At 33.8% G+C, this 12,843-nt stretch overlaps 1 protein-coding gene across 1 annotated transcript; it reads left to right on the plus strand.

Annotated features, from left to right (window-relative positions):
- Positions 1 to 964: 964 nt before the first annotated feature.
- Positions 965 to 1,911, plus strand: LOC128554433 (T-cell-specific guanine nucleotide triphosphate-binding protein 2-like). The gene is made up of 2 exons (XM_053535715.1): positions 965 to 1,102; positions 1,369 to 1,911. Exons 1-2 carry the CDS (start codon positions 965 to 967, stop codon positions 1,909 to 1,911), a joined length of 681 nt encoding a protein of 226 aa, XP_053391690.1.
- The last annotated feature ends 10,932 nt before the right edge of the window (positions 1,912 to 12,843 follow it).

Genomic DNA, 12,843 nt, shown 5'->3' on the forward strand with positions numbered 1-12,843 from the left:
TCAAAATCAAACTTTAACTGTTGTAACCTTGTTATATATAAGGAGCGTGTAAATGCATTTTTCAGCAGAGGATATAATCTGTGTACATAGTCCACTGAAGGGATAGAATAAGTTTAATTTTATATATAGAAAATCGGTTTAATGAATTAATGTTAAAAGCACATGTTGAAATATTTGAGAAAAATATCAATACACCGTTAAGGCAACCTGTGGAGATATCTACTTAATACTTTAGGTAAAAAGATAAGTGTATTTTGTTGATATTTCAGTGAGGAATAACTTTATAGTTGATCATACTGATAGGCATGTGGATTTTCCTTCACTTAAGACGGAAATTCCATAATTATGTTTCATCTAATTTATATAAAACATACATTTGCGTATTTTTGAGTTCTTACTGTTTTCACACTGGCCATAGCTTTATCAGATCAAGTGGTTCCAACGTAGTGTGAGCGGTGAATTTTACGCCGATCAGATTGAGAAATATTGTCTTGTTAGTATGATTTAAAGGAATTTCTACCCGTTAAAGAACGAGTCAAATGAAAACGATGGGCGCACCTAGAGCGCAAATGTGTCTATGTTTTAGCACATGTGTCCATTTAGCAGAGATGTGTGCCGGCTATTCAAACACTTCTGTACATTCCAGCGGGGGAAAGAGATTATTGACAATATCGCCTCTAATATAGTGTTTATCGGAAACAAGTTACTGTAAAAACACTTTTTGTGTAAAGGGCCACCTCTTAAAACAAAGCGTGTGTATTTTGTTAGAACTATTCAGGGTTGATAAAGCTATGGCCAGTGTGGTTTTGTAATAAATAAACTGTTCGAGTTATAGATTAAAAGTCGTCAGTTCAAATTCTTCCTATGACCAGTGCACAGAACCTAGCTTAATTACTACTTAATGCTTATACACATATGACATAGTCTCACTTAAATGTACATTTATGCTTGTTTCTTTTAGACGATGGCCACAGCTTTTGACGAACTTACAGAGTTTAATCAGGAATTAGTAGAGCATTATACTCGGGTGTTCAAGAAAAATGGTATTGAAGGATTGACAATGGTCGTAGAGAGAGATATTTCCGCATGGAAAGATAAAATTGTTCGTATAGCCATTACTTGACAAACAGGAACAGGCAAATCTTCCCTAGTCAACGCTTTAACAGGAATTGATGGTGATGTCCCGGATGCATCCCCTGTTGGTGTAAATGAAACACATTCGAAATAAAGCAATAAGGACATCCAACAAATCCCAGTTTCATTTTCTTCGATTTACCAAGTGCCGGGACGCCAAAGGTTCCTAAGGCAGGGTACCTTGACAAAATTGATGTTGACAAATATTATTTCTTTATTGTAACCTCAAAAAAGCGATTTACCGAATTCGATAAATGGCTAGCAAATGAAAAAGCATCTAGAAAGAAAAAGTTTATTTTCATTCGAACACATACCAACAATGATGTCCGAAACGAGTGCAGAAGTAAAAAGAAAACCAGAACACAGATGTTAGAGACTGATATTCTAGACTCTACACGAAATGATTGCGGGAGTCAGTTGCAAGCTGTCACTCGTAAAGCAGATATATTTCTTATTGATAACCACTGCCGCGATATGTACGGCTTTCCGTCGCTGAAAAAGAAACTAATTGACGCTACGGACGACATTGTACGAGAGGTAATCGCTATGTCATTTGATGCAGTCACAAAGGATGTGATGGATGGTAAAATGGAAATTTTGCAGAACAGGGTTTGGAAAATTTCTTCGCTTACAGCGTTGGCTCCTAGACTAGGAAATACGGACATAGGTATTTTATTAGACGAGGAGGCCTCATCAAATGAAGTGCAGAGTGTACGTACATTTTTAGAACCGGGCAGCTGGGACACAGACTCAGATACGGACGAATTTTTGAAATAAAAACACTGACGCCCTTTTTTCTTGTCTGTAACCAAGTGAAAACATACACAGCTAGCAAATTATGGTTGAATGAAAAACTAACATTAATTCATGGCCGTGCGATTGAAAATCATAACGTTTCAAAAGCTAATAAACAGTAGACTTAAATAACATTCCGGCAGCTCAAACCTCAAAACGATAACAGATTGTCTAAATACATGGTAGCGGTTCTTGAATGTCGGTAACAGAAAATTAAATCATGCATATTTATCAACTTGGGGAACATAGTAACTTTCACTTGCGAAGAAATAAATTAATTCACCAAATTGTTATTTAAGGGATTATTTGTCCTGCTATATAAATAGAGGATATAATTCGGAAATTCAAAACAAATTTGAGCAACACATCATCAATATGCCATAGGAAAAAACAACAAGATGTTTTTATAGATTCAAAGATAAATTGACCGAATCCTCTGCATATGTGTGGGATACGTTACCATTGAGACAGATGCAAACTGAACAAAATTCTCCTGGCAACTCTGGCAGTGTATTATCGCCAGTATCATTATTTTACAGAAGTTGATTTTATTGACTTGTTTCGTCATCCTGGTGTATCTCACTTCATCTTCTATACGACGATTTTTCTGCGGAGGCTTGAGTTAGTAGACACATTATTGGCAAAGTGGTGTAATAATTAAGTATTGTTATCCCTATATGTATAGTGTGGCGATTTAATATTGTCCTACCTAAAAGTGAAAGACTGAAAGGCTTCACATTCAACCTCGCAAAATCACTTTTTGGCGCCAAATTACAATGAACATGGTATTTCACACATTAACATCAGACAGAATCTATTAATCTAGATTGTAATTTTCATGTTTACTATTTAAAACATATACACTTTTACAAAATATTTACAGTTCAGGTACTTACAAGTTGTTCTTTGTACGGTGTAAATGAATTATTTTTTTTATATTTGTTTTTTTTTTTTCTTCTTTTTTTGCATAATCACTGACCTGCTTTTTCAAGTCTGCCAGTTTATTTTTTGGACAAAAATAAATAAATTTTACCACATGTAGCTAAGATGTCTTTGCTGATTTATCGACTGAAATGGCTGTTATTTATTATTTGTTAGTTTGGCTAATCAAAGAATATGTAGAGCTATTGGACTCCCCAATGCGTCGGCGTCAGCGTCGGCGTCCCGATTTGGTTAAGATTCTGTATGTAAGCTGGTATCTCAGTAACCGGTTGTGGGAATGGATTGAAACATCTCACATTTATTCACTGTGATAAATTGACTTATACTGCACAGGTTTCATAACTAAATTTTGACTTTTTTTACAAAATTATGCCCCCTTTTCGACTTAGAAATTTTGGGTTGAGGTTTCGGATGTAAGCTGGAATCTCAATGCCCACCGATGGGAATGGATTGAAACTGCACACGCTTGTTTACTGTCATTACCTAACATACAGTGCACAAGTCCCATAACTCTACTTTACATTTTAGCTCGACTATTCAAAGAATAGGTAGAACTATTGGATTAGCGATGCGTCTGCTCAGCGGTAGCGTAATGATTTTGTTTAGTTTTTGTATGTAAGCTGATATCTCAGTAACCCCTGGTGGGATGGGATTGAAACTTGACACACTTATTCACAGTGATAAACTGACTTAAATTGTTTAGGTTTCATAACTTTATTTTGCTTTTCTACAAAACTATATCCCTCTTTCGACTTCAAAATTTTGTGCTAAGGTTTTGTATGTACCGGTAAGCTGCTCATTATCCTTTATTGGGAATGTATTAAAATTTCATACACTTGTCCTCTGTCATAACCTGACATGCGTGGTACAGAGTCCATACCCAGTTTTGCAATTTTACAACTTTTATATTTATTCTATTGACATGGCTGTTAAATAGTCGAGCTTTGCTGTCCTCCGACAGCTCTTGTTTTATTTTGCTTTACATATGTTAATCAGTGTTGTCTTATGTTTTGAGAACCCCTGATAAATTTATTCTCTGGTCTACTAGAAGCAAGTACTGTCACATATATTTAAGTAGACACTACATACTCTTACATAGTATGGGGGCCTCCGTGGCTGAGTGGTTAAGGTCGCTGACTTCAAATCACTTGCCCCTCATCGATGTGGGTTCGAGCCTCACTCGGGGCGTTGAATTCTTCATGTGAGGAAGCCATCCATCCAACAGGCTTACGGAAGGTCGGTGGTTCTACCCAGGTGCCCACTCGTGATGAAATAATACACGGAGGGACACCAGGGGTCTTCCTCCACCATCAAAAGCTGGAAAGTCGCCATAATACCTATAATTGTGTCGGTGCGACGTTAAACGCGACAAAAATAAATCTTATATATTATGACTTAAAACATTGTACGACTCTGCTTGACTCACTAATACACTGTTGAATTTGTCCTTATAAGTGAATACATGTAAATAAAACTGGTTATATGATGAATTTGTGTAGCACTTCATTTATATTTGGCTAGATGTATAGACACCACCTACGCATATGATATTAGAAAGTCATACTTTGTTAGCCTAAATGTAAGGCGTCTGACCTCAGTTGTAGGGTTTGTGCGTTCATTGCGATGCAACATTTAAGCTCTCCGTTTTGGTTTGTCGGTAGGCAAAGTCTTTCGAAGTCATGTTTACCTCATCTGTTTCATTGTTTCAAGAAGAAGAAACAGTGTATAATACACTTTCAGAAATATTTTGATGGCTTTATTCTCAATTTCCCCATCTTCTTATTCCGTCTTTCATTTCGATTTGCCTTGTTGGGTTTACTGTCACACAATACAGATTTGGTCAAATACAGTTCTGATGGTAGAGGAAGACCAAGTGTGCCCCTCCGGGCATTGTTTCAGGCATAGACGAACATCCTTGGTGGAACGCTTACCTTTCTTATGCCAGATGAATAACTTCATCATATGAAGTATTCTACTCTCCAAGTGGAGAGAACCCAAATCTGTAAGAGAAAAGTGATTCTATATCAACATTAAAAACTAAGCCTCGGAAGCCCCTCACATGTGAAAAGAGACTGCAATACTGTATATCAAGGGTATGTATATCACTGGTTAACATCGAGTTGGATCTGTTTTGAGAGACATCTTAGATATATTTGAAATCAATATTTACAAATTCTACTGAATCAGCACACGTATTTCTTCTCCGTTATTAACATTACCACTGAATATAATACGGGACAATCTAGTTGATCTTTTTCAGAAACCTTTGTCCGGAAGGGCGCTACATTTCTGGCGTGTGATTTCCATCAAACGTTTATTCATTAGTAACCTTGCAAAAATTATATCAAATTCAAGGAAACATAGCCTAAAGGAAAGGCCTCATTTCAAGAACACAACGTCCTTAAAGAGAATTCCTATAGTTTTTTCCCTATCATAGATGTTTTTCAAATTCACATATACATATATGATAGGAAAATCTATGATGAAAACAATGAACAAATAAAAACAATTGGTCACCAGGCAAATTGTTTTGAACACACCCACTGTTGCTGAAACTGCCAGCGATTTTTCAAAATTTTCATACTTTTCTGCTTTTTTATAAATACCAACCAAAATATACATCAAGATAGCACAATAAGATTGATTCGTTTTACAGATTTTATTATATACTTATTTGATATCATATTCATATTTGTAATACTATATCCTTACAATAATGGGTACAAATGAAAATAAAAATCTTGTTTCATATTCACTGTTGTGAACTTTTTCAATGAAAAATACCCATAGTGAAGATTTTTTTTTAATTTTCAAAAAGCTGTTTCATAGATTTTTTCCTGTATTTCTTGTATATAAATAATTGTATTGTGAGCATAAAAATGGCTAAAATGTATGGGTCAACAGGCTAAATTTTATGTTAAGACCGCTTGAATACAACACCTGTTCGGACGAAAAATGGCGCGAACCTATCCAAATTGATTACATGTATATCTGCTAGAAGTTAAAAGATAGTTTTAAAAAATCTTAATTCTTTCTATAATTGAATACTTAATAATCTGAAAGGAGATATTGTCTTCTCAGTACTAAGTAAATTGTCTTTCATTATATGAACAACACTGTCTTTGTACTAAAATGCGATGTGAAAACACCATCACAAAAATGGCAAGATACCTGTCAGGCATGATACTTGTCAATACAACATAAACCAGTATCAACACTTGATTACTGATAAGATTCCTCGCATTTAAGACTGTGTGTCAAATGTTTCAACAAATGTTGACCTCACTTCAGTTTTCCATAGAAAGTGTTGGCTGCGCAGAAAGATGCGCATTAAAAACTAAAGGAATTTCCTTTAAACCATAGCCTAATAGTATTACCATAATACACACAACTATATATACACAAAGTACAAAGACGCAACGAACAAATAACAGAACATAGTGGGATTAACAATTTTTAAATTGATACATTCTGTAATTTAAGTCTCCTTGTATAATATTATATATTGAGGTCATGTTATCTCATTATATCGATTTATACGATCATTATGTTTAGATTTTCTTACCGACACTGCATTTTATCTTTGAAACATGTTGGGGATATGTGCTCAGTAACCCGGTTTAAACACCCCAGTGATGTTTCACTACCGTCCGCTCCAAGGCGGTTATCAAGAATGTTTATATGCATTTCTGTTTCGACCTCGTTGTACATTTGTTTATTTTATTTATTATGTGAACATCCATACAACAAAACCACGCCGTAGTGTTTCTCATTAAGGGGGCTGCGTCTGTAGAACCTTACTATTCCCATTGGATTTCTTTATCCGATATGTGTTACACTGAAATATGCAAGACCTTGAGGTAAAACTACGCACTCATATTTGTATTTCAAGTTGAATTAAGACATCTGACATGCGTTTAAGCGACAGTACCAGTTGATACAGTTACCTTTATCTAATCTGCTCATCTAGTAATTAGTGAATAGTTATCAACTATAACTTGTCATAATGTTGTACCTTGATATTTCGAATGATAGCCTAATTTTTCATACACATGACTTGTACTATATCATGATACTTCACTGATAAAAACCTTAAGTTAACCCTCTATATCTATATTACCACTACACATTATGTTTGATCAAACTTAATTTGCACATTTTATACATTCAAAATTAATAAAAAGAATATGGTACACCTTATATTGTTTGAAATTAGTAATGACATAATTTCTAAGTGCACGGTAATTTTAAAAGAGTGCATAAATACTTTCATTTGCAAACCATATGTGATGAAAAGTAATTACAAAGAATCAATTACATGCATGTACATAGTAATTTATCATCTACAAATGATTAAAACAAGAATACAGATGATAGAAATCTACTTATTATATAATACTGCTTCTTATAGTTTTGGGCTACGAATGACGAGCAGCTAGATTCACGCGCAATTAATAATATCACGCATTGATTAAAAAAAAACAAAAAAAAAAATCAAAAAAAAAAACAAAAAAAAAAAAAAAACGCTTACCTAGAATGAATACCAATTTCATTGTCAGAATGAATAAACATGTACAAAGTATGTATAAAGGTATTACCCAGAGAAAATACCATATGTAAATGTAAAAATAACGAAGGGTAAATTGCAACACAGTGTATGGCATTTTCATGTCATTCATTCAGGAAAGATGCCTTACAAGATGACAATATCATTTTTAATCAAAATTCAGAGATCTTAATGTATTCTGTTTCTTTTTTTACATATTCTGTACTTTTGATTTCTTTATCTATATACACATGTTTATCGCAAAGCAAAAATGACACGTGCTAATGACATGCCTATAATTTGTAGTTTGAAGTATAAAAGTATATTCCAATTAAATAGAATCCGTATTGTCTTCTTTAAAAAAGGTTATTTAACACTCTTTTAGAAAGTTGTATCTCAAGACAAGTGCACATTTATATATATAATCCTTAATAAGAATAATTTCAAACTTTGAAACTTTCTACTGAATTTATTCTTCGCAGCATAAAAAATGATAACATTTGTAAAAGCTAAAAACTATTATTTTAAAGACCGCACTTTACATACTTTTTGTACCATTAAAATGTATTATGATCATTGCTATATGAATAACGGACGTTCAATTTTCAAGATTTTTGAAGATTAAATATAATACATTATTGTTATATCTTGAAAATAATTTTGATAGCGTAGCAGTCACGTAACTACATTTCGTCATAATTAAATGTTATATCTAATTACACGAATACAATATATAATTTTAAAACAAAGTATTTATTGAAATATTTCATCAGCAGCATTTGTTTCATTTTTCCTAATAAAAAACGAAAAAATGCTACGAGGGTTACAAATACACTTTTGTGAAATGTTACCTATGATTAAAAAGTAATTGATAAAGTCAAGTAAATACAATTTACCCTACTCTATCAATGTCTGTACTTAAATATACTGAACAGCAAAAGAAACTATCCAGATGATAACTGGTATATTTTGAAATAAAGAAATAATTTTTTAATAAGAACATAAATGATACATGTATAATCTTTTATAAACTTATAAAATTTATAAAATGGTGCGCTGGTCTGTTTGGTCCTCTTGGTAACGTAAAATGTAGTCATTCTGTTACAATTAAAGACGCATTATAATCTAAAATGATGCTGAACATATTTGTCAACAATTTGAAATTGATAATAAAGTTATCTCTGTTTAAATTCTGCATTGTGTCTCTGATATACGAGTAATACCTAACAATTTGCATAAGTACAAATTAAATATTTCAATAAAAAATCCCTAGTTTCTTGCATTTCATTAAAGATTAAGATGATATGAACATAAACATTTCTTTTGTATTGTATTGTTTGAGACAAAAGCTTGTTTAATTTACAGATATCTGTCTTATCTTCTTACGTAAATATGATAATGATAAATGTATACTGTTAGGTAGATTTAACTGAAACGTTTGTCATTCAACTACAAACGCCTTTTTCGCAACTTTAGTTGATAAATATCAGTTTTGCTAAACGATTACAATGCAGTAAATTTCTTGTTTAGATTCGGCATTCACTAGCATGTTGACAATTCCAAATTAGATTCTGAATATTACAATGAAACAAAACAAAACGACATACAGATTCGAACTCGCACTGCAGTCAAAGTTTGCAAAATACTGGAGGAAACTGACACTCCGTTAAATTGGATTTTATTGCTATTTAATACGTAGCATAAAAATATGTTATTTCTCATGGATCTTTGGTCAATGTTTGTCCTTTCTATGGACATTGTCTATAGTGTCTGCAATAAAATTGTGTCATGGCGATGTTGTGGTAGCAGATGTGTGCAAATCCTCGTTTGGACCTTTCAACATTAGAGTTATCGGTTCAGGCGGGCTCCATCGATGTACTGCCATATCAGCGGACCGGTGCAGTTTACCTTCAAATACCTCTTTAGTCCTGATGTGTTTGTTCATACCGGGCAAATAAAACCAACGAATTATCATGCACAAGGTGTGGTCTCATTCTTGAAAATTTAGGTGATACGCATTGAATGCAATATCTATCAACTGTTCTGGAATGATAAAATGTAGACATATTTCTTCTTGGGCTTGACCACTGCGACATATACTCCTATCTCGTCTAGTTCACAGTACAAAAGGTATCACGACACCTAACCCTGTTATGTACAAGACTTAAGTAGAAACCTGTTTCAGAACAAGATGTTGTAGACGATTCAAACCTTTAAGTTCTCATTTAATTTAATAAGGCTACAACTCCCGGACAAATTAGCCACATAACCTTGAAGAAACGTCTTATTCGACATGTAAGCTTTTAAAAATACTTTTCAATAGATCTATTCAACTAAACACATATCCAAGTATATGGAAGGAAGCTGATGTAATGCCTTTATTCAAAAAGGTGACATATCAATTTTGTCGAACTAAAGACATGCATCTCTTATAAGTTGTGGTGAAAAAGGTATGGATCATATCTTCGAATATTCATATAACTTTTACCATGAAAATAATCTTATACATAGAATCCAGGGAGGACAACAGTTCATAGACAGTTCTAGTCAAATTTGCAAACATTTGATGATAGGGAAGCAACATGTAGAGTTTTCTGTGACGCTAGAGTACGGCAAAAAGGTCTCATTTTCAAATTATTTTGTTTATGTTTTAAACTTGTATTCAAATTCTAAAAAAAAGAAAACAGAAAGTTTTAGTTTTTGTCACTCCCCCCCCCCCCCCACACACACACACCACGCCCCCCGTCGTATGAGTGGTGGGGACAAATAGATCTGCTCTCGTCCCGGCGTCCGTGCGTCTGTGCGTCAGTCCTAAGTTCGTGACGCGCCAAGCTCCAAAAGTATTTGATATAAATTGATGAAACCTAGCATGAGTCTTTATCATGATATGAACTTGCGCACCTCCTATTCTTCGTCTGGCTCCGCCCCCTAGTTTTAGAGTTATGGCCTCTGAAATAGTCAAAAATGCACATTTTCAACTTGTGACACGCCTAGCTCCAAAAGTATTTGATATTGATTAATGAAACTTTGCATGAGTCTTTATCATGATATGAACTTGCGCATCTCTTATTTTTCATCTGGGTCCACCCCCTATATACAGAGTTATGGCCCCCGAAATAGTAAAAAATGCACATTTTCACCTGGTGACGCGCCTAGCTCAAAAATTATTTAATATAAATTTATTAAACCTTGCATGAGTCTTTATCCTGTTATGAACTTACGCACCTCCTATTTTTTATCTGGGTCCGCCCGATATCAAGAGTTATGGCCCCTGAAATTGCCAAATTGCACATTTTCACCTTGTGACGCGCCTAGCTCAAAAAGTATTAAACATAAATCGATTAAAACTTGCATTAGTCCTAATCATGATATGAACTTGCGCACCTCCTATTTTTATCTGCCTTTGTCCTCTATTTTCAGAGTGATGGCCCCTGAAATAGTCAAAAATGCACATTTTCACCTTGTGACGCACCTGGCTCAAAAAGTATATGATACAAATAGATGAAAACTTACATGAGTCTTTATCATGATATGAACTTGCTTGTTTATTTGCTGGCTCCACCCCCTATTTTTTATGTTATGGCCCCTAAAATAGTAACAAATGTACATTTTCAGAAAATTATGTGCATAACTCAAAACGCATTTATTGTAAATTCACGAAACCTTGCTTGAGTCGTTATCAGAATGTGACCTTGCACACTTCTTCTTGAGAATCTTAGCCTTTAATACAGAGTTATGGCCCTTGAAATAGTCAAAATAGTGCTTTTTTGTTTGTGATGCTCATAGTTCAGAAAGTATATGGTATAGAATAATGAATCCTTTTCATATTTTTTTAGGCTATGCCCCATTAAGACTGCAAACATTTGAATTATTTCCCCTCTATTTGTGACAAATGTACCATTGGGGACACACCGTGTGTCCTACAGACACATTCTAGTTTTTTTTTGTTAATAAGTCATCCTCCGTATTGTTTCATATATCAACAAGCAACATATTTTGTACTTCGAAAACCTTTAATAATCTTTCATATGTATCAAGTGTGTAACGGTTTGGATACAAGGAACTGAAAAGCAGTTAACGGTTTGGATTTAGTATATGCACCGGTAGTAACTTAATTCACATTCATGCACACAAAAAAATCGGTATAAAAGTTGATAAAGTCATACACAACCACATCTATCTCCTTCATTCATTTCTGGGATATAAGAGGTAACCTATTGTATGAATGGATAAAATCTATGGAAAGAAATAAACTGAAGGTCATAAAACTAAATATCTAAGATGTGTATAAACGATTCGAAATTAACATTGTATCTAGAGTAATTATTTTTTTGGTACTGGTGCATAAAAATGTGTTACACTGGATGAAGTATTTATTTCATGGAATACAAATGTAGTTTCAAAATAAATCACTATATATCCTAATAGCATGTTAAATGAGATCTAACAAAGCAGCGTAAGATGTTTGAGTGCCAGGCTGGTTAGATATCTAATTCGTTCGTTTTTTGAAAGCTTGGGTTCTATCTACCGTCTCGAGGGTGATTTGATTTGAATTCTTTTACAATAAATGTTCATTTGTTTATCAAATTTGTCAATTGCTTGTTAAGAACCATTGCTTTTCGTGGCCATTCCTCTCCCACTGGTGTTTTAGATTAGAACATTTTACTGCTACGCTTGAGAAAAGAAATTATAAAAAGTAAAATATATTCAATAGGAGAAAAACACGAAAGCCTACAGCAGTGTAAATTATTAATCTCTCATACTATATAGACACACTATAACGTATATGTAACATAGAAGAAAGAAATAAACAAACATCTGGACGTCGAAATGAGACTGTCAATAGCAAATAAAATCTGTAAAAAAAATCCTATGGAAGCAAGGAATGCAACAAAGAAGATTAAAACTCTCAAGCCCTCTAGCGCCGGCCTAAGCGGAACTCTATTACACATATGTTATATGACTCCATGATCAAAAAAAAAAAAAAAACATAAAAAAAAACCAAACAGAAAATATAACAACACTGAATCCCTCGCTTGGTTATAAAGCTTTCAGTACATATTGAAAGGTAACAAGGTGTACCAGTCGTGTGTTAGCCCTCTATAGCAAACACTATATATTAAAACTGTCGCTTAACGTATGTCCGACAGATTATGGAGCTATGCCTTCTACGAGGATGTTGATTTGGGTAAGTGCTAAAGAAAGTATTACTTGTGAGGTGTGCGTAAATGTATAGAGAACTGAAGCAATCTTCAGTATGTATTGATCATTTGTTCAGTTTTAACATTATTTTTCTGGTCACTAGCAAGGATATTTGTATACTCATTTCAAAACATCCTGAAAAGTCTGGTTTCAAAATTGTTAGCAGTAATATCAGTTTGATTAAATACACTAGAAAAAGTAGCTTCCATATGGATCAACATATG

Source organism: Mercenaria mercenaria, unplaced genomic scaffold (genome assembly GCF_021730395.1).
Source record: "Mercenaria mercenaria strain notata unplaced genomic scaffold, MADL_Memer_1 contig_5039, whole genome shotgun sequence".
NCBI lineage: Eukaryota > Metazoa > Mollusca > Bivalvia > Venerida > Veneridae > Mercenaria > Mercenaria mercenaria.

Excerpts from the sequence above, each read along its gene's own strand:
- LOC128554433 (XM_053535715.1), top strand. The coding sequence starts at position 965 with ATGGCCACAGCTTTTGACGAACTTACAGAGTTTAATCAGGAATTAGTA. Across the intron at positions 1,103-1,368 it reads CCGCATGGAAAGATAAAATT|CGATTTACCGAATTCGATAA; the intron begins GTTCGTATAGCC and ends ACCTCAAAAAAG.